This window comes from Strigops habroptila, chromosome 4 (assembly GCF_004027225.2).
Source record: "Strigops habroptila isolate Jane chromosome 4, bStrHab1.2.pri, whole genome shotgun sequence".
In the NCBI taxonomy this organism is placed as follows: domain Eukaryota; kingdom Metazoa; phylum Chordata; class Aves; order Psittaciformes; family Psittacidae; genus Strigops; species Strigops habroptila.
The window spans coordinates 62,817,477-62,837,151 of NC_046358.1; the positions used below are offsets into that span (position 1 = coordinate 62,817,477).

The 19,675-nt window shown below is 39.5% G+C and overlaps 1 protein-coding gene across 4 annotated transcripts in view; it reads left to right on the forward strand.

Moving 5' to 3' along the window:
* LGR4 (leucine rich repeat containing G protein-coupled receptor 4) overlaps positions 1-19,452 on the forward strand; it is an 87,890-nt gene extending 68,438 nt beyond the window's left edge. For 3 of the 4 annotated variants that reach the window (XM_030484054.1, XM_030484057.1, XM_030484056.1), the window contains 14 exons: positions 1,301-1,516; positions 2,169-2,240; positions 3,992-4,060; positions 4,644-4,715; positions 4,802-4,873; positions 5,533-5,601; positions 6,054-6,125; positions 7,391-7,456; positions 8,549-8,620; positions 9,588-9,659; positions 9,961-10,086; positions 12,007-12,128; positions 12,776-12,850; positions 15,836-19,452. In XM_030484054.1, coding sequence (XP_030339914.1) covers positions 1,301-1,516; positions 2,169-2,240; positions 3,992-4,060; positions 4,644-4,715; positions 4,802-4,873; positions 5,533-5,601; positions 6,054-6,125; positions 7,391-7,456; positions 8,549-8,620; positions 9,588-9,659; positions 9,961-10,086; positions 12,007-12,128; positions 12,776-12,850; positions 15,836-17,112 — 2,452 coding nt within the window. In that variant the 3' untranslated portion in view covers positions 17,113-19,452. The remainder of the gene's footprint in view (positions 1-1,300; positions 1,517-2,168; positions 2,241-3,991; positions 4,061-4,643; positions 4,716-4,801; positions 4,874-5,532; positions 5,602-6,053; positions 6,126-7,390; positions 7,457-8,548; positions 8,621-9,587; positions 9,660-9,960; positions 10,087-12,006; positions 12,129-12,775; positions 12,851-15,835) is intronic. The other variant, XM_030484055.1, reaches the window with a different exon arrangement.
* Positions 19,453-19,675: the final 223 nt, after the last annotated feature.

Genomic DNA, 19,675 nt, shown 5'->3' on the forward strand with positions numbered 1-19,675 from the left:
AGAGTTACAGTATCAGGTTTGTCAGTTGTCATAGATCAGGATTCTGGGTGAGATTCTACCAGCAACACCTGCACCTCCCATCATGAGGGCTTCACATCTGGAGCCGGAGCTGAGGACGTGCATTTCAGCCTCGTAGGGTTCCAGGTGTGGAGTTCTTCTTTCTTTTATTTTTTAAAATGCTTTGAAACCTGGAGATGAGGTGAAGCCCCACAGCATAGGTGAGCTGATATCTGCAGCAGAGCTTATTGTCACACGTGGCTTGGCTTGACTTTCTGTATGGAAGGCAGTTAAGTCACTTTCCACGTGTGTCACTACCACTAATGTTCGTGATTGGAGTTCATTTGGGGGAAAAGCGTGATGGCAAATCCAATAACTACAGTAGTCAACAGTGCTAATGCACTATTTTGTATCTTGTTGTGGAGTGTGTTAGGAAGGAGCAAGTGCAAGAGTGAAAGAGATTTCTCAGTTTTGATTGACAATAAAATGTTTTATTTGTGAGGATTATTCATAACTCTGACTATTCAAGAACTGCTTTTAAAGGCTTGTTCTCTAAATTAGTCACTTCAGGTATAGAGCAGCACCACAGCAAAAAGTGTATGTGATGCTGTCAACAGCGTAGCTATAGGGATAATACATTACAGGAGGAGCTACAGGAGAGGAGAAAAGGAGAGGAGAGAAGGCTCAGGGGAGACCTTAGAGCAGTCTTCCAATACCTCAATGGGGCCTACAAGAAAACTGGAGAGGGACTTTTTACAAGGGCATGTTGTGACAGGACAAGGGGGAATGGCTTTAAACTGACAGAGGGGAGATTGAAATGAGACATTAGGAAGAAGTTCTTCCCTGTGAGGGTGCTGAGGTGCTGGCACAGATTGCCCAGAGAAGCTGTGGCTGCCCCATCCCTGGCAGTGTTCAAGGCCAGGTTGGACGGGGCTTGGAGCAACCTGGTCTAATGGAAGGTGTCCCTGCCCGTGGCAGGGGGGTGGAACTGGATGAGCTTTGAGGTCCCTTCCAACCCAAACCGTTCTATGGTTCTATGATAATCAGCTCAAATGTATAAATGCCTCTGCAATCTTTGATGCACTACCAAGTTACCATTTTAAAGACTTGTTCCAGTATTAGCAGCTGGGGGTTTTGTTTGTGTGTGTGAGATGTCTATAGTTAGCAATGCATATGAATTTGTTAACATGTTTTATTAATAATGTCTGAGAACAAGTTTTTTATGAAGCTTTCTTTTAATTGGTATTTTTTCGTATCTGTGATTTGTGAGTTTACTATGTGAATTCTTTCTGGTTTAATGTAGGCGTTTAGATGCCAACCATATTACTGCCATACCAGAAGACAGTTTTGAGGGTCTGGTGCAATTGCGTCACCTTTGGTTGGATGACAACAGTCTGACAGAAGTTCCCATCTACCCGCTCAGCAATCTTCCCTCTCTGCAGGCGTTAACACTGGCTCTCAACAAAATAACACACATTCCTGACTATGCATTTACAAACCTTTCAAGTCTTGTTGTTCTGTGAGTATGTGTAACTGTTTCATAGGTCATTTGGATTCTCTCCTCAGTTAGTTTGATTACTAGGATGGCACTGAAAATGGTGTTTTGCTATGTTTTAGCTCAGTTGCCTAGGAACAGCCTATACTGCCAACACGAGATGAGACCATGTGTACTAGACAATCCACTGAAGGTTTGCTAAAGACTTTCTCCTAAACAGAAAGTCAAATAGGCCATGGGTAGTGAGCTTGTTACATATTTTCCTCAGATCTCATTTTAGTAATGGATATTTTGAACCAGTGGTTGTCAAAGAAAGCCCTCAGAGATATTACAAGAAGAAAATATCTGCCACAGACCTGTTTCTGTGTAGTCTTAAATATCTCCGAGGATGAATATGAAAAATTATATACGTTCAAACATATTTTTATCACACTTCTGGATAGTGAGTAAAGGTTTAAAATAGGTTGTCTTGACTGTGGGCAGTCTGTTCTGTTTCCATATGAGGATGAAATATTTCTGTCTGGAAGTGAAAAACATTCTTCTGCATAACCTACCCCATGCAATGTTTTTTTCTAAACCATTTAACTGTCTTGATTTCATAGAAATACGTGCTAATGTGTTAACTCGTATGAAATCATTAACTTGTTTTCATACTTGTTCTGTTTTTGCTTTTTAGTCATCTTCATAATAATAAAATAAAAACTATGGGAAAACACTGCTTTGATGGATTAGACAACCTTGAAACCTTGTAAGTATGCTTCTTAAAGTAATGCATTGTTCAGTGTTTGTCTCATTCCCAGCTTAATCAAGGTTACCTTACTGATACGGTGAAGATCTTGCAAATAAGGCATGTGTGCACCATGCAACACATAGCACCAGCACTTGGGTCCAGCTCAGGTCTTGGAACTGAAGGCTAGTATCAGTGCAGTGCTCCACCAAAACTAATTAATTACATTGAGAAGCAGGTAAACATTAGCCTGGATGAAATGTCATGCTGGATGATGTAGCTCTTAATGTTCCTAGCTCTGATCTTGCTGGTGTATCTTTGCATAGCACTCCACTGAGTCAGGTGGCTATATCAGAAGTGTTTAAGTGGTCCTGTGGGTGATAAGGGACAAATATTTGTTTCTCAGATTTACTGTAGGTTTAAACATATTTAAGATACACTGCCAGAACTGTTGTGTGACAACAGGAGGTTTCTCAGAGGGCCCCAGAGGGTTGTTTCTCCACAGCTCCTCCAATACTGGCTGGGCACCACTGCCTGCCACAGAGACTGCCGCTCACGTGTCCCCTCAGCTCCTGAACCAGTCCTCTGCATGCTGGTAGGAAACAGCCCAGATCCTGGTTCTCAGCATCTTGTACAAGAGGTTGACTTGAGTTCACTTCACATACTGGCAGATACTAAGATGATGGACTGGTTTATCTGAAACAGCGAGTTTTATGTTCCTTCGGATGGGGATGGGAAGCATCACCTTCCCCTCACTTTGTGTCGGCTGTCCCTGCTGACAGTTCATACTCCTCAGTATTGGGTGTCCGTGGTGGCCAGATCGCACCTCTGCAGTACTCTTCCATCTTCAGAGTGCCTCCTTGCCATGGAATGCCTTTCAGCTACTTGGGTTACATTCCCCATTTCCCTTCGTCTCACACAGCAAACAAACACCCAATATGCAGTATCGCCTCAGTGGTGCATCTTGTTATGCTTGGGAGAATGCTGAATAAATAAAACAAATGAAGGAGGGCAAAGGCAAGCCAGTGACAGCCTCTGTTAACATGAGGAGTTTGGATGAGTCCAGGAATGCTGCTTACTCCAACTGTATTGTCATTCTCTTAGAACCTCAATTAAGTAATAATTAGATGCTACGTATATACGCATAGCAAATGTAAGACTTTTTACATGAGTTTTTGCTGCTCATAAGGAGTCCCTTTCACAGAAACATGACTGTAGCAGGTCCTGACATTACTGCTGGAATGGTGACAGGCTAACTGTGTTTTCAACAGATCCCTGTCGCCAATGTGTATTGATTCAGTGTGATGAGATTTCCCTCTCCTCCTGTTCAGGATTTATAATTGGTTGTGCTACAGGGTCTGCTATTACCTAACGGCTTATTTACTTTTTGTTTTCTACAATCTGAAAGCTAATAAAGAGTAGTCATTTCTGTCTACTTTTTTTTTAAACTTTGAAATCTTAGTTTATTTCCATGTAAATTCTGGTGAAGAAAAATCTGTGAGGTGTTGAAAAATAATGAGCGTTGCTGTAAAGAAATGTCATTTAATATGAATAATCTTCTAGGTAATATTAAATATCTTACCTAAGTTATTAGCTGGTTATAAAGCATGTAAAACATTAGAAGACTAAATCTAAGTTAAGTTGTTCTATGGTCTAGTTAAAGATCTTCTGAGAACTTTTTACTTTCATTGAATTGTCTTAAACAAACCCCATTTTGACAATTCATGACCACTGTTAGGAATTTTATAATTCTCCTGCTTTTTTTCTTCTAGGGATTTAAATTATAATAACATGGTAGAGTTTCCTGAAGCCATAAAAGCACTCCCAAGTCTAAAGGAGTTGTGAGTATTACTTATTCTCCCTTTTTACCAGTTTTCTTTCTCCTTTCCATAAATAAAGAGAAAAGAAATTCCTGGATTTAGGAATGCTTGTCTTATTGTGCAGCAATCTAAATCAGATTAAGTAATGCTAAGTGAAGCTATAATTAAAGGAAAATATAATCATCAGCTAGAGAGGGAACCTATTGAAAGTTATTTTGGAGCTGTATAAGTAAGCAATTTATTCAAGGAGAACCATTAGCATAGATCTTGAATATGAGCTGGTTTTGGCCTCCAGTAGCAGAATTAGGTATTCACTGATCACACATGTTTTCCTTGTCCCCTCCTTAAGAGAGAAAGCACAGGATTATGTTTTGGGATAGAGTAGTTTCTAGTGAAATATTTTCCATTTACCTGATGTGCGGAAGACAGAAATTATTCCTTCCAAGTTATTCCTACAGTTCGACTTGTTCCTAGTTAACTACAGTCCTGGTTTTGGCAGGATTGGGAATTGAGTAGGTGTGAAGAAAATGGCTATTGGTTGAATCTACTGGCAGTATATTTTTAAATGTTTTGGGTTTTTTTTTTCCTTTGCTAATATCTTTAGGGGATTTCACAGTAACTACATTTCCATAATTCCTGATGGTGCATTTGCAGGAAACCCCCTTCTAAGAACGATGTAAGTAATTTTTATGCACCTATTTTTAGTACGTAGCAGACAGTGACTGTAAGAACAAGGATTAAACCACATTTTTTATTTCCCAGACATTTGTATGATAATCCTTTGTCTTTTGTGGGGAACTCAGCATTTCAGAATTTGTCAGATCTGCATTCCCTGTAAGTATCCTCTCAACTATATAGTAACAATAAATGGATATAAGGATATGAAATGTTGTGGCTAAGAACTCAAAATAACTAAATCTTCTGACTGCCTTGTAATTTTTTTGCATTAAGCTTTAATAAACATTGTTATTGTTGGGAATATCCAGTTTCTTAAGAAGCTCTAGTAAATACACTCTGCAACCTTGTTTTTAAATCTTCATAACCTTGCATAAGACACATAACCTCAGGCCAAATGCTCAGGTTCTTACTTAAACAAACTGCAATATGTCCTACGTGGTTTTTGAACAGGGATATACATTGTGAGAATGTTTTGCAGGTTAGTGCATGCACTCTCTCAAAAGGTAGCAGTTCTGGGGGTGACAAGTAAGTGAAACGGAGTGAGGCTTCAAACTTTGATCTACAAACTACCTATGAGTTTGTGCCCTTTTCATATGCATGTATTGATGTGACTCTTATCAGCTTGATGAATTCCAGTTGTTAGCTAATGGAGGAGTAATTTCTTAAGCATGTTACTAGTATAAGAACCAGTGAAAATACTTTTACACACTATTCAAGTGCAAAACTTACACAAAAGCAGTAAGAATGTTAGAATGTCTTCTTAGTGAGAACATCACCTGACAGCTTACAGCTCATTCTTGTGGGAATATTTTTAGGATCATTCGGGGTGCCAGCATGGTGCAGTGGTTTCCTAATTTGACAGGAACTGTTAATCTGGAGAGTTTGTAAGTATCTTCTACAGAAATCTTTTATAATTTGCATATATATATAATAATGTATACAATAATATATATATAATCTGCAATAATTCATTTACTTTGCCTCTTGTGAAGTGTTTGAAACACGATTAATGGGTCTGGAGAGTGACTGGTTATATGTTCTCTTCCTGTCAATAAATACAATTATATAGATTTCCTTACTGTGGTATCTGGGTGCCTCTTATGTATTTTTTTGATAGGGTGATCTGACAACAGCCTATGAAAAGCCCATTGATACTAACTCCTCTCTCACAGAACTGAAAACCAGAAAAGTTGGCCTCTTCCAAACAAACAAATTGATGGGTTAATCTAGCACCCCGGTAGCTGAGATACTGTCCTTATTCTGCTCTTACATATGCTAGCTATGCCATCTACCATCAACAATGCAAACATTTATGTTTTTCTTTTTTTCCCCACAGAACTCTAACAGGGACCAAGATAAACAGTATTCCTGTTAATTTATGCCAAGAGCAAAAGGTGCTACGAACTTTGTAAGTATACACTCCTCTATTTTCATTTGCGTCAAAATGTTTTGAAAGAAACTTAAATCTAATATAGAGCAAAACTATTGCTTAGAAATGCTCATCCTAGTAGTTCTGTCGGAGTTGGAAATCCAATTGTGGCTTCTTGATTTTAAGAATCAAGACTCATGGCAGAATTGATGTAATGCCTTATATTCCCTTTATAGGCATGCACTGTGTTTCTTTCTTATGGTATAAAATCCATGTAAGGTGGTGCTGCAGAACAGTCTTTGCATCTTCAGATTCACTCTGCCACCACTCATTGGTAACAACAGTAGTCATCTACATTCAGAGTAGAGTTTAGTTACAGTGCTGTGACTTTCTGTGTTTGAGAACACAGGAGGGAGCATCATGAACCAAGAGAAATAGATGTGAGGATTAGGAAGAGGATAGTAATACAAAGGAAAGACAGAATAAGCAGTAAAATGGTGTTTTAGAATAAATACAAAGAAACCCAAACTAGTAAATTAAACCATTGGGAGGGGAGAGGCAAAGCCATGTTTACAAAGGATACATGCAGGAAAATTTGGAACAAAAGCAAGTGGTGAAAAATGGAGGAGAAAAATATGTTCTGTTTTATAGAAGACAAACTGGGGGGAAAAAATGATGAGGTAGAATTTATTTTTAAATGTCAGTTTATCTTTTGAACAGAAATTTGAGCATGCTTTGCAAGGAGGTACCAACACACTAAATCAAAATTTGCACTAAATTCCTGCACTGCATACCATCTATCCAGTTTATTCTAAAAAAGCAGATTATTAGTAAACCTTTTTAGATTACAACTCTCAGAATTCAGGGAATTTGTACAGTATGGTTTTGGGGTAGACGTATATCCAGATGCAGAGGTGAAAGCAGTGAAATAGAATATAGAATTTACATAGGTATAGAATATAGAATCAAAAATACTGGTTGGGAGGTATCTCAGGAGCTGTCAAAGCCACTACAGAGGCACAGCCTGTTTCTCCATTACTTTTCAATTACAGGACACCAGTTTCGGTAGTTGAAGTTTGTCAAATAGTTTTGGAATTGGTGAAATTTTTGTAATGGTTGCTGGCTTTACATCACTGATTGAATTGTGATTCCCTTCATGATTTTCTCTAAACTGCTCTTAGTTTTTTATCAGAATGTTACTAATGAGAAGATGATGCCAGTCCATTTAATGGTTACAAGTGATGAGGTGTTTCTAGTAAATAAGAGTTGGACTAAGCACCTTTCTCCTGTTTTCTGTTTTGAAGGGACTTGTCTTATAACAATATAAAGGACCTGCCAAGTTTTAAAGGCTGCCATTCCTTGGAAGAAATGTAAGAAAAAATACATGTTTTTTATCTTTATTGCCTCCTTAGTATGCTGAATCCAAGTCTCCAGAAACTTTTTTGCTTGAGTTTGATCCTAAATTTCTAAGATTAAGGACAGAGGTATGACCATCTAATGTGAGGAGTATGCTGGATAGAGAATTCAACCACTTGTTTTTAGTGGTTGAATTTCCTCAATTAGCTAAGTTTTAATTGTTCATGTGGCACAAAAAGGAATCCTGCATTTCACAGTAGTATTGCTGTACACATAAATGGAATGAGCATTTATGTGTTTTCTTTCTCATCTCTTATCTCTTCTGCTCTTCTTCAGTTCTCTCCAACCATCAGCCTATGCTTATGTAAAATATTTTTTCTTCCGGTCCCTGTAAGACACATTCAAAACCCATCTTTGCTTTTCCTTACTTCATTGAAGTTTCTTAAGCTTAATTTCCAGACCCTAAACAGTATTTCTGCCTAGGTTGTGGAACATGTTTGCATATGTTCCTACTTCTTCTATCTCTACTGCACTCAGGCTTCTTGCTTCTTGGCCAGAGTAGGGCTAATAGACTTCTCACAGGCCTTTGCTGTTACACTCTTGACATCTTCGGGCTCGTTGTACATGTGGTTCATTGTAAAGGAAGCTACTGAACTGGAAGTACAATTCTCCCATTAGCTCTTGAGGTGTTTCTCAACATTTTTCCTTTCATAAATCTGTATTTTGAGGAATTAAAGTACAGCCAGGGTCAGAACATGCCTAAAGGTTCCCTGCAAAATGAAGTGGATTTGTTTTAAATCTCAGTGTGATTCTTCAGAGTTCACAAAGTGTTACTTTTTGCTTGGAAATAATTCAGTCCACACTTAAGTCTCTTTTAAATTAAATGAGTTGTGAATTGGGATTAGACAGAGGTGCCGCAAAAGAGCTTCATGGTTGTATTAACATGGCTATGGGAAATACTAAAGCCGTTGGCCTACAAGGGGAAATGAGAAAAGCCTTGCCATTGGTATGGCTAAATATATGAATTAGCAGGTGCTGAGCTACCCCTTGGTTTTTGGTCAGACCAGTTAGCTAATTAGTTCTCTTTCTACTTCTTCACTTTGCAGTTCCTTACAGCACAATCAAATCCATGAAATCACAGAGGATACCTTTCAAGGACTGTCTTCCCTTCGTGTCCTGTAAGTGCACATAACTGCGTGTTGAGTAAAACATGATAATGTTTTTGATTCCCATGTAAACTGCTTGGTGTTATAAATCTAACTGATGGCAAAAGCCCAAGTGTGCTGGATCCTAAGGTGAAGCAAACCATGTGCAGGAGATATTAGCAGAAGCCAGTTTCAGTCCTGATCTTTCGGTTCTCCATTTTGTTTTTCTAGCCTATAAAGATACTTTTAAAAATATATATATATGGAGATTAAAAAAGGAGATGGTATTTTTTTGGTACTCCACTATTTTGCATCATATCACTGTTATCTTGTGTTATATTATTACTATATTATTCCATTATACAGTATTTATTGGACAGATCCTATCCGTTTTCCTCAGGATGAGCAGCACAATAAACAAAGTTATCCCTTTCCCCTACATCTCTTGCTTTATGAAGATTATACTAGGAACACTGAAATTATCAGGACAAAAACTGACAGGTGTTTCAAAAGGAATGTCATAATATAAGTCATGGTGGTTCAGCTGGATTTTGAAATCCAACAGAGTGGAGGCCCTTCTGCTTGTTGTTGTGTTGTCTTCCTCCTCCCCTGCCAATGTGCCCTGCCACTGGTGCAGTTGTCACTAAAGTGACATCTTCACCCTGGCACCTTCACCCTGGGAGTAGGGGGTGCTAGGGACATCTTCTGCCTTGGGAGCACAGGCTGTGGTGCTAGCGCCAGGAAGGAAGGGAAGCAGGGCAGGAATGGGAGATGGATTCTCCTTTGGAGATGAGGTGAAGCAGGATACCGCTGCCTTACCGACAGATTTGGCTGCTGCTGCACCTGGCTGACTAGGGAGAGAAGGAAAGTGGGGGGGTTATCCAGCTTTTCTGACAAAGGCATAATGCATTTGTCACCTTAGCTTTTTTCCCTCAGTACAGTGGCTGTTACAAGGTTTTGATAAAACTGCTAAAATAATTTCATTTGGCATTCTTTGCAGTGACCTCAGTAGAAATCGGATCCGACAAGTCCACAAGGAAGCTTTCACCACTGTTGGAGCTATTGTTAACCTGTAAGTAGACTACTCTGTGCAGCAACCTCCTCTTTCTAGCATTAAACTGGTGAGATAGTAAATATTTTTAGCTTAAAATTAATATGTGCCCATTGTGTGTTTCACGTGTGAATGGTGAAACCTCTTGCTAGCCGACCATATGCAGGGCACACTTGTTTGCAGTGCCTGCTGCACTGACAGGCATTTGCCAGGCCATAACATCAGTATGAGGCCTAAAAAGCCTTCTTACTTCAGTGAAATGTATGCTAAAGGATCTTCAAACTTACTTTGTTGTAACGATGTCTTAATACTCACATTTCAGAGACCTGAGTTTCAATGAACTCACTTCAGTTCCAACCGAAGGATTGAGTGGACTGAACCAACTTAAACTTACAGGCAATTCAGAGTTGAAAGAAGCTTTGGCAGCAAAGAACTTTGCAAAGCTCCGGTATGTTGGTAAATAACACTGCAGAGTGCCTCGCTTATTCTGCCAGTAACAAGCAATCTGACAATAAATGAAGCCAGGTTAGATAATACTCATGACGAATCATAGAATGGTTTGGAAAGGATCTTAAGCTCATCCAGGTCCAACCCCCTGCCACAGGCAGGGACGCCTCACACTAGACCAGGTTGCTCCAGGCCCTGTCCAGCCTTGACCACTGCCAGGGATGGGGCAGCCACAGCTTTTCTGGGCAACCCATTCCAGTGCCTCACCACCCTCACAGTAAAGAACTTCTTCCTTATATCTAACCTTAACTTCCCCTGTTTCAGTTTAAACCCATCACCCCTTGTCCTATCACTACAGTCCCTGATGAAGACCCCCTCTCCAGCATCCTTGTAGGCCCCCTTCAGATACTGGAAGGCAGCTCTGAGGTCTCCGCGCAGCTTCTCTTCTCCAGGCTGAACAGCCTCAACTTTCTCAGCCTGTCTTCATATGGGAGGTGCTCCAGCCCCCTTATCATCCTCGTGGCCTCCTCTGGACTTGCTCCAACAGCTCCGTGTCATTATGCTGGGAACACCAGGACTATATGCAGTACTCCAAAGTGGGGTCTCAAGAGAGCAGAGTAGAGGGGTCTACTCTATTAGAGTAGAGCAGAATCAGCTCCTTTGACCTGCTGGTCAGGCCCTCTGCTGAGTCGTGTATTGCCTTATGTTGGCATATATGAAAGGGCACCTGACTATTCTAGTGTAGAAGCCATTTGCAGGTAATTTCCTTGGAACCTTTTATATTTTTCCTCCAACCACTTGTGAGGCAGATAGCACCTGACTTTGGAGTAGTGTTTTTGGTGGGTTCCAGTTGTTATTGAACTGAGGACGTATGTCTTTCAGAGTGTGGAAAATGGGAGCAGATGCACAGGTGTCTTGATTCCAAAATCACCACACTTTATAAACACATACACTATCTATTCTTGGAGGCAAATGATAAGAGTCACAGTAATCATTCAAATGGAAACTGGGTACTGATTTTAGTGTGAGGTGGATCAGACAGTGATTAACTGCTTTGTGTTTTCAAAGGTCTTGCTGTACATTAAGAAGCAGTTAAAGATTTTTTCCCATACTGTTAGTTTGTCTAAGGCCAGTGAAGGAATCCACGTCACTTTTAGAATCAGGCCTCAGCAGTCCTGTGGAAACAGCGTATTGGTTTTTACGTTTTTATCTGTGTTTGAGAACTAAAGCATTGTGGGATCCTTCAGACTGATGACATTTACAAGGACAGAATTCAGAAACAGTACTGCACATAGCTGATACTGTAAACTCGAGTCAAAAAAATTAGCTTCTGGTCTGCTATTATCTCACTGTTTATGTGGACTTCTTAAATCTCTGTATGCAGCTGTACTTCTTCTCTACCAGAATTAATAGTATGTACCATTTCTGTTAAACTTAAATAAACAAAATAAGGAAAAAAACCCTCCTCTTTTGGGGCCACAAAATGAAGAGTGGGAAGGAAAGATGTAATTTTTAATGTCATCGTCTGGGAATTTACTTTCTTACAAAACAGTTACTCCTTAATTAGTTTGCTTAATTAGTTTGCAGTTTCATTTGCACAACAATGCCACAAACACTGATCAGAATTTGTTTTGTATAAGGAGTAGAATGAGTAGTAAAGAGTGCTAAACATCACAGTATTTTCATTGTACTCCTTGCAGCAGGCAAGGCTTGGGTGCATCACCTATTCTTCATCTCAGTGCAAAAGTTCATCGAAAATGGTTACAGCTCATCCAATTTAAAGTAATAGTTTTTTATCAGTGACTGTGACAAAAAGAAGCTTCAATTTTGGCACTGAAGTGTGCTACTTAAATGTTGTTAATAGATGGTAATCTTAACGTTGGTTACAATGGGTAACACTGGTATTCTGCCTGTACTTCAGGTCACTCTCTGTACCATATGCTTACCAGTGCTGTGCATTTTGGGGTTGTGATTCTTACTTAAACTCTAATGCTGAAGATTCCGGTCACCAACATCAAGGTGCCTTGCTGGATCGTAAGAAGGGTAAGTGTGTCATTGTGCTAAACCAGCAGTATTGTTTTGGGCCAGACTAGACTGAATAACAGTGTGTGTTGTCTTTGAATAAGGAAATTTGGAAAATGAAAACATTTGTAGGGAAACAAAAGCTGTCTCCGAAAGTGCTTAGGAGTTGCTTACAGATTGGCACTGCCACGTTCCTTCTAAATGAAAGTGAAATGGATTATCTGACAGTGTAAGATTTGCCTGTTTAAAAAAAAAAATAATAATAATAAAATAATTGTTAGTATTGTTTCTGCCATTTTCTGCCAGAGAAGAAAACGTGTTATGGTTTTTAGTATTTTGACCTTTCTGTTCAGAAAGGACTTGTCCTTTCACTGTCCACTTCAAGGCCCATAGATCTTTCTCCAGTGATGAAAGATGTTGCTGCTTTGTTATAGAGCATTGTGAGTAGCTGGGACATGCAATAGTAATTCAAACTGCTGCAGCGATTCCTGCACTGAGCATTCGACTTCATGTGTCAAACGGGAACGGCTCCACTGTTAACGTCTTGAATGTTCATGAAGTGTTAGGCCTTTGATCTTTCAAAGGGCTACCTCCATCCTAGGCAGCTTCACTGAATTTCACTTTTTCTTCCTACAACTAACCTGTTTTTCATTTTCACTTGGATACAGCTGATGCAGATGTTCTAAGAAATGAGGAAAATGCGGAACTGGGACAGACTATTATTCACTGTACACCAGCAACAGGTAAATCTTATAATGTGCTTTAGCATGATGTTATGCAAATAGCTGTCTGCAGAATTACGTGTTTCATTACTCCTAGTCATTCTGTACACAGAAGATGAAATTCTACAATGCTTGAGTGAAACTTCATTTGATGTCAGTGTTGTTTTGGATGAGCAGTGACAAAGATTTGACTCAGCTTTAGACACATAGCTCTATATTGGAGAACTGTGCTAGGAAAAAACAGAACTTTGTTTCCATAAGCAGAACAATCAAGGCTGTAATACTTGTATTTAGAGCCTGCTGTGTTTAATGCACTGCCTCCTAATTCTGTGTTACTCTTGCCAAAGAGATGTCTGTACGAATGCCCATCTGCTTCAGTGAGGAGTCAGCCTGTGCTTTAAAAGCTTAACTCAAACTTCTGTCACTGGTGGTTTTAACTAAGCTTGATGTCTTTTCAGGAGAGAGAATGAGGAACACTCAGCTGATCGGTTCCCGAGCCCTACTGTAGCTGCATTAACTGGCAGCAGAGGGCTATTACAGGTAGCTGGAGCATGCAGTAGCATCTTAAACTGCTACAGATACCTGTGCAATGAGTAGTCTTATTGGCATATCAGAACTACTCCAATTCAGGCTTGAACGGTCCAGGAGTGTTGAAAGTCTTTGATCTTGCAAACAAGTATTTCCATCCTTGGCAGCTTCATTGCTGCCCTTCTGCTTATCTTCCTCGAATTGCAAATTTCCACATATGGTTCCACTTCGCTCTGAAAGCACTTGCTGTGGTGCCTCCTACAACTTTCCCTTTGCCATGGGCTCTCCAGAGGATTCCTTCTATGCCTCTTGTACCCTCATATTTTCATCAATAGGAACACATAGATGGGGGGAACAGCATACTTCCAGAGAAGTTAATACTGGATGAGCAGGGGTTTTCCATGTCTTGTTTCATTCTCTTCTCCTAAACTGGTGGTTTACATCCACTATGAAAATCTGTCTTGGCTAGCTCTGCTTTAGTACACTGAATATCACAAGGATTTCTTAATCACAGCCAAAAAAAATTGTGGTCAGAAAGTCAAAATACATTATTAATGTAGATGTACGTGATCTGAGAATTAATTTGACCAATGCTGCTTATTTCCTTTTGATCTTCTGTTCACAGAATGAGAATTCAGATGGTGTGTTACATAGGTTAAATCTTTAAAGCCTTTAGCTCTCTCTTTTTGCCCATGCCAGAGATGCTGTAGCTCTAAAAGGAATGAAGAGCGTGTTCTACAAGTTCACAACTTGCCTTGTTTTTCACCAGTCCCTCCCATACTAACAACTTGTTTTCTATGCTGTGCTGTTGTCTGGTCATAAGTAGGACACTCCACCCACCATCTAAGTTCTGAATCATTGCTCATCTCGTAGATCCACTTTCTGCTTTGCCTAATGGCAGGAACGGATTGCTGAACAGTGGCACTTAAGTAGCATAGCACTGAAAGCCGTGAAACTCGTCCTTCCCAGCATGAATTTCCCCCTGTGGACTGGGAATATTAGTTAAAGGGGAGGGTAATTTTTAACTCTAAGGATAGCTAGACCCTGGGAGAAAGACAGGAAAGTGTGGTGGGGTTTTTTTTCTCCAAAGATGCCTCACTGCACAGCTACTAGAAAACTGATTTTTGAAGCACAGCATTGACACTTTTACATTTCCTAAGGTGGAAGTTATTTTTATTTGTAAGTAGATTCAGCTTAGCAGGTATTTTTGCATCACATGAATGTACCGTAAAAATAATTATTCTGGCAAGGACATCTTACTGAATAATATCTACAAAAAAGGGGATTTTACTGATCTGATAATCCAGTTAGCACCATTATTTCTTGCTCAGAAATGAAGCTTGCTCCTTTAAACAAACAAGCAGATTCTTTTTTGACTTGTCACTTCAGTAATTTCTGGAAGTTGCCTTGGGAGATTTTTGCGCTGGTATTTAATCGTTCTGCCCCGTTGCTGTTCCAGCCTGCAGGAGGGATGGGTTGTACTTACCTTTCACCTGCCTGAAGGGAGGGCGTGAGCTGTGCAGAGCCAGGAGTCATGGGCTGAATCCAGCTCTGAAGCTCCAGCCCAAGGTGATAGCACAGTTTGGGGCTTTCCTGCTCTGCCTTCAGCTCCCAGAGTGTCTGACTGCAGGGAGAGATCCCCAGCTATTGTGCTTCAGACAATTAGGAGTGCCTAATGGGGATGTAGGAGGGGTTAAACTCTTCTAGATGTTACTAAAAATCAGTAGGATTTCCCTATGGAATAAATAGCAATTAGAAGGATTAGAGGAGTAAGCAGGAGTAGTGACCTTTCCTCCTTGTCTCAGCTTGTATTATTTTTCTTGTTGGACACATTTTATTATTTAAGCTTTTTTAAGTGGCAAAAGAAGAAGAAGATAAAAAATCATTTTCCTGATATGACTTTCCAAGCTCTCAGTGCCTTTCAGTGATGAGGGTGGTGAATTCCTGTCCCTATTAAAGCTAATAAATTGAATTTGTCAGCTGTTTTACGGATGTTTCCTTGTGACCAAAAGTTGCTCCACAAGGCATGTTTGTGAGCCATTTTTCAAGAGAACATGCTACTTCTAAAAAATTCTTTCACTTTCCAAGTAGGTTGTGTACATTAGCTTTTATTTTGCTACCAGTGGTTTTTTTAAGGAAGTATGAAATCTAAAGAAAATAAAAGGTATTTAGGTGGCACTTATGAAAGCTATTTTGAGTAGCTGAAAGGGAATTAAGTTTGTTTAGTGAGCTTGTTTATATGAAGTATTCTCAAGTGACCATCACAGTAATTATTATTTCAGGCATAATTAATTAGTAAATAGCTTCAGCAGAATACTTTACTTTCAACTGACCTGTTTAGCAGTTCAGCTGGGTGCTCTATTCATGAATTAATGAGGACTGCTCATGTAATACCTTTCGAAAACCTTGCTTATTAAGGAACGATTTTTTTCCTAAATTGCTTGTCCTTCTTTTTTGTTTTTTGTTCTTTTCTTCTAGGTGCTTTTAAGCCTTGTGAATATTTATTGGGCAGCTGGATGATTCGACTTACTGTTTGGTTCATTTTTTTGGTTGCTTTATTCTTCAACCTGCTTGTCATGTTAACAATATTTGCATCCTGTACTCCATTGCCATCTTCTAAACTGTTTATAGGTCTGATTTCTGTCTCTAACTTATTTATGGGAGTCTATACTGGTATTTTAACTTTCTTGGATGCTGTCTCTTGGGGAAGATTTGCTGAATTTGGCATATGGTGGGAGACTGGCAGTGGTTGCAGAGCGGCTGGGTTTCTTGCTGTCTTTTCGTCAGAAAGTGCCATTTTTTTCCTGATGTTGGCAGCTGTTGAACGGAGCTTCTCTGCGAAGGAGATCATTAAAAAGGGGAAAAGCAATCGCCAAAAACAATTTCAGATTGCAGCAGTTTTTGCTTTCCTGTGCGCTGTGGTAGCGGGATGCTTACCACTTTTTTACAAAGCGGAGTACTCTGCATCACCCCTTTGCTTGCCCTTCCCCACTGGAGAAACACCTTCGTTAGGTTTCACTGTAACTTTAGTGCTCCTGAATTCATTAGCATTTTTGCTAATGGCTATTATCTACACTAAACTGTATTGCAACTTGGAGAAAGAGGACCTCTCCGAAAACTCACAGTCCAGCATGATTAAGCATGTCGCTTGGCTAATCTTCACGAACTGCATCTTTTTCTGTCCTGTTGCATTCTTCTCATTTGCACCACTGATCACTGCGATTTCTATCAGCCCGGAAATCATGAAGTCTGTTACTTTGATATTTTTCCCACTGCCTGCTTGCCTGAATCCAGTCCTGTATGTGTTCTTCAACCCGAAGTTCAAGGAAGACTGGAAGTTGCTCAGGCACCACATGACTAGGAAGAACGGAGCGGTGGCAATTGCTGTCAACGCTCAAGGGGGCTGCGTGACGCAGGATTTTTACTATGACTGTGGAGTCTACACGCATTTGCAGGGTAACATTGCTGTGTGTGAATGCTGCGAATCGCTCCTGTTATCCAAGCCCGTGCCCTGTAAACACTTGATCAAATCACACAGCTGCCCCGCGCTGGCAGTGGTGCCTTGCCAAAGGGCGGATGGCTACTGGTCAGACTGTGGCACCCAGTCAGCCCACTCCGATTATGCAGATGAGGATGACTCCTTTGTGTCGGACAGCTCAGACCAAGTGCAGGCCTGTGGCCGTGCGTGCTTCTACCAAAGCCGAGGGTTCCCTTTGGTTCGTTATGCCTACAATATACCAAGAATTAAAGACTGAAAAGGCCTTTTGCCATCAGCTGTTCTAATAAAGAGGTATAATCCTTCATAGACTGTTGCCTGTTTTGACCTTTCCGAGCAGGAAGCACTTTTGTAATCATCGCTTAGTGTCACTTGTAAAGAAGGGAAGTGGGCAGTAACTTCTTGAGCCATACGTTTAAAAATAATGAAACAAATAAATCAATTGCCCTGACTGTAATTGGTAAACCAATTGTTACCCAATATTTTTACTCTTTTCCACACAGTAGTGGTTTCTTTTATACAGTTTTTTACATGCTAATGGTGTGTTTCCACATTGTACTCCAGTTGAACTTTGCTTCTGCTATTGGCGAGGTAAGTTCTGTTGATTTTTTTTTTTCTTTTTCCTGCCAAAGCACAATTTAAAAGACAGATGTTTAATAGTAAAAGAAATTATTTTTAAATGTGACTTTTCTATAATTGAGCAAAAAACCTCTCTTGCTAGCTTTGTATAGTGTATTCAGCATTGAATCTCAGGATGAATTTTACTGCAGGGCCAAAAATGGGATTAATTCTCCCACACATAACTGTGACAGCAATATAGGAATACCATGTTTGTTTTGTATTTCAGAATACTCAATTTTTAACAAAAACGTTTTGTTGCAATCAAGCACCTGTAATCCACAATACCTGTAGATGATGAAATAAGAATGTTAACAGCTGTCCGGAATAATAAGGTTGAACACGTTTTTCCAGTGATGATGCGTTACTTCAGGTGAACCACAGCAACTTGCTTCAGTATTAGGCAGTCACATCACACTGTTGGAAGGAGTATTGATGCATCGGGGGGTGTTAGCAGTGCTGTCATTGTACACAGCTCATGTCTTTGCAGAAAGACTGGCTAATACTCTGCAGCCTGTAGAATGTTGCAGTGCCCCAATAATACCTATGAATAGACTGAGATTTTAGCAAATGGAGGGAAAACAGAAAGCATTTTTGCAATAAAGCATTTTTCCAATTATTTTACTGAGTGAAGTGCACTGTGCAGAGTCACTGATTTTCATGTAAATCAGTGCAATAGTTTTAAACCATTGAAGTCCTGAGACCCAAATGATTTAAGTACAATCAGCGATCCATTTATCTATATTTAGTTTGAAATTGATTGATACAAAATTATGAATGCATGATTAAGTAAATATATGTATGTTTCTTCAACAGTACGCTAAATTTAAGAGCAAATCCACTGCCATCCCAGTTACTCTGGAGACATTCTTGTTAAGATTTAAAGCTAGATTGCTGTTTCGAGAATTAAATTGTATATACTGTTCATACAATGAATTTTTATCTTTGTATTGTAAATTATTTGATAGAACACATGATGGGAAATGTGGCTTCAGTTCATTTTGTTAATTAAAGCTACCTCCTAAACAATAGTGGCTGCCAGTAGCAGAATGTTTAAAATGTGGTTTATATACTTTTTGCATTGTAAATAGACATGGTTGTATATTGTCACTGTAATAAAAACAGAATCCTTGTATATCAAAATCATGTAGTTTGTACAAAAAATGGGAGGATTATTTACTGTATGCTGTTAATTTTGTAAGCCAAAATATTCACATGTAAAACAAAAGGGAAGAAAACCAGTCCAGAGTTGTTAATTCTTATATTTACACTCATGAATATTACATCTGCAATTAGCATGGAATGTTACACTAAAAGCAAATAAAGGGAACATGAATATTGATTGTTATTTATCTCAATTTTTCAAAAGTTTAAGGCTGAAAATGGCACACGTAAAATTATTGAGCATAAATAAGGTGTCATCTGCTCTCTGCTACCTGTGGTGAGAGTTTTGGGAAACAATTGCCAGAAAAAATAAGAAAGCTGCTATTTACAAGTGGATTTATGATCTTGGACTAATGCTGACTCTTGGCATGCAAAAGGTTAAAACCTTCAGAGAAGTGCTTGCCCTCTTACAAAGCAGTCTCTTTAATAAAGATTTACATATTGTGTTTGAGTTGAAATGGTTTTGGAATGGCTTAGAAAAATATACAGATGATGAATTTGGTTTTGGTACTATTTCTGTGCTGAGAGTTGTGGGTGGGTTTTTTTAAAGCCATAGTTTTGTCAGAGCCCAGCCTGTTCCACGCTCCCTCTATTGGCCAGCCACTCACAGGTAACAGGAATACTTCCCATGGGAATACTTCTCAAAAAGGACGATAAATGTCAGCTGCCATTTCGTAATCGGTAAGGAAGGAAGTCCAACCATCCAGCTTCCAGAAAGCCTGTTGTATTTTCAAACAATGTTCTTTGGTATGCATTGATTTCTTCCTCTGTTTTACAAATGAGTCTTCACTGAAATGCTATTAAAATGCTCAGATGTGATCCATTTGGCGTTCCAGTATTTGATTGTACATCAGTCTGGTTTTGGACTTACAGTGATGCTAGCGATTATCTTTTAATGCTGTCAGCCCAGTGTCTTCCAACACACACAGATTTTGTCTGCTGGTAGAGGTGAAAGATTACTGGCAGTAGCTACTGAAATCAACACATCAGGAAGCAGTGCTGCAAAACTTGCCTGCCTCAACATGGCCTTGACACCTATG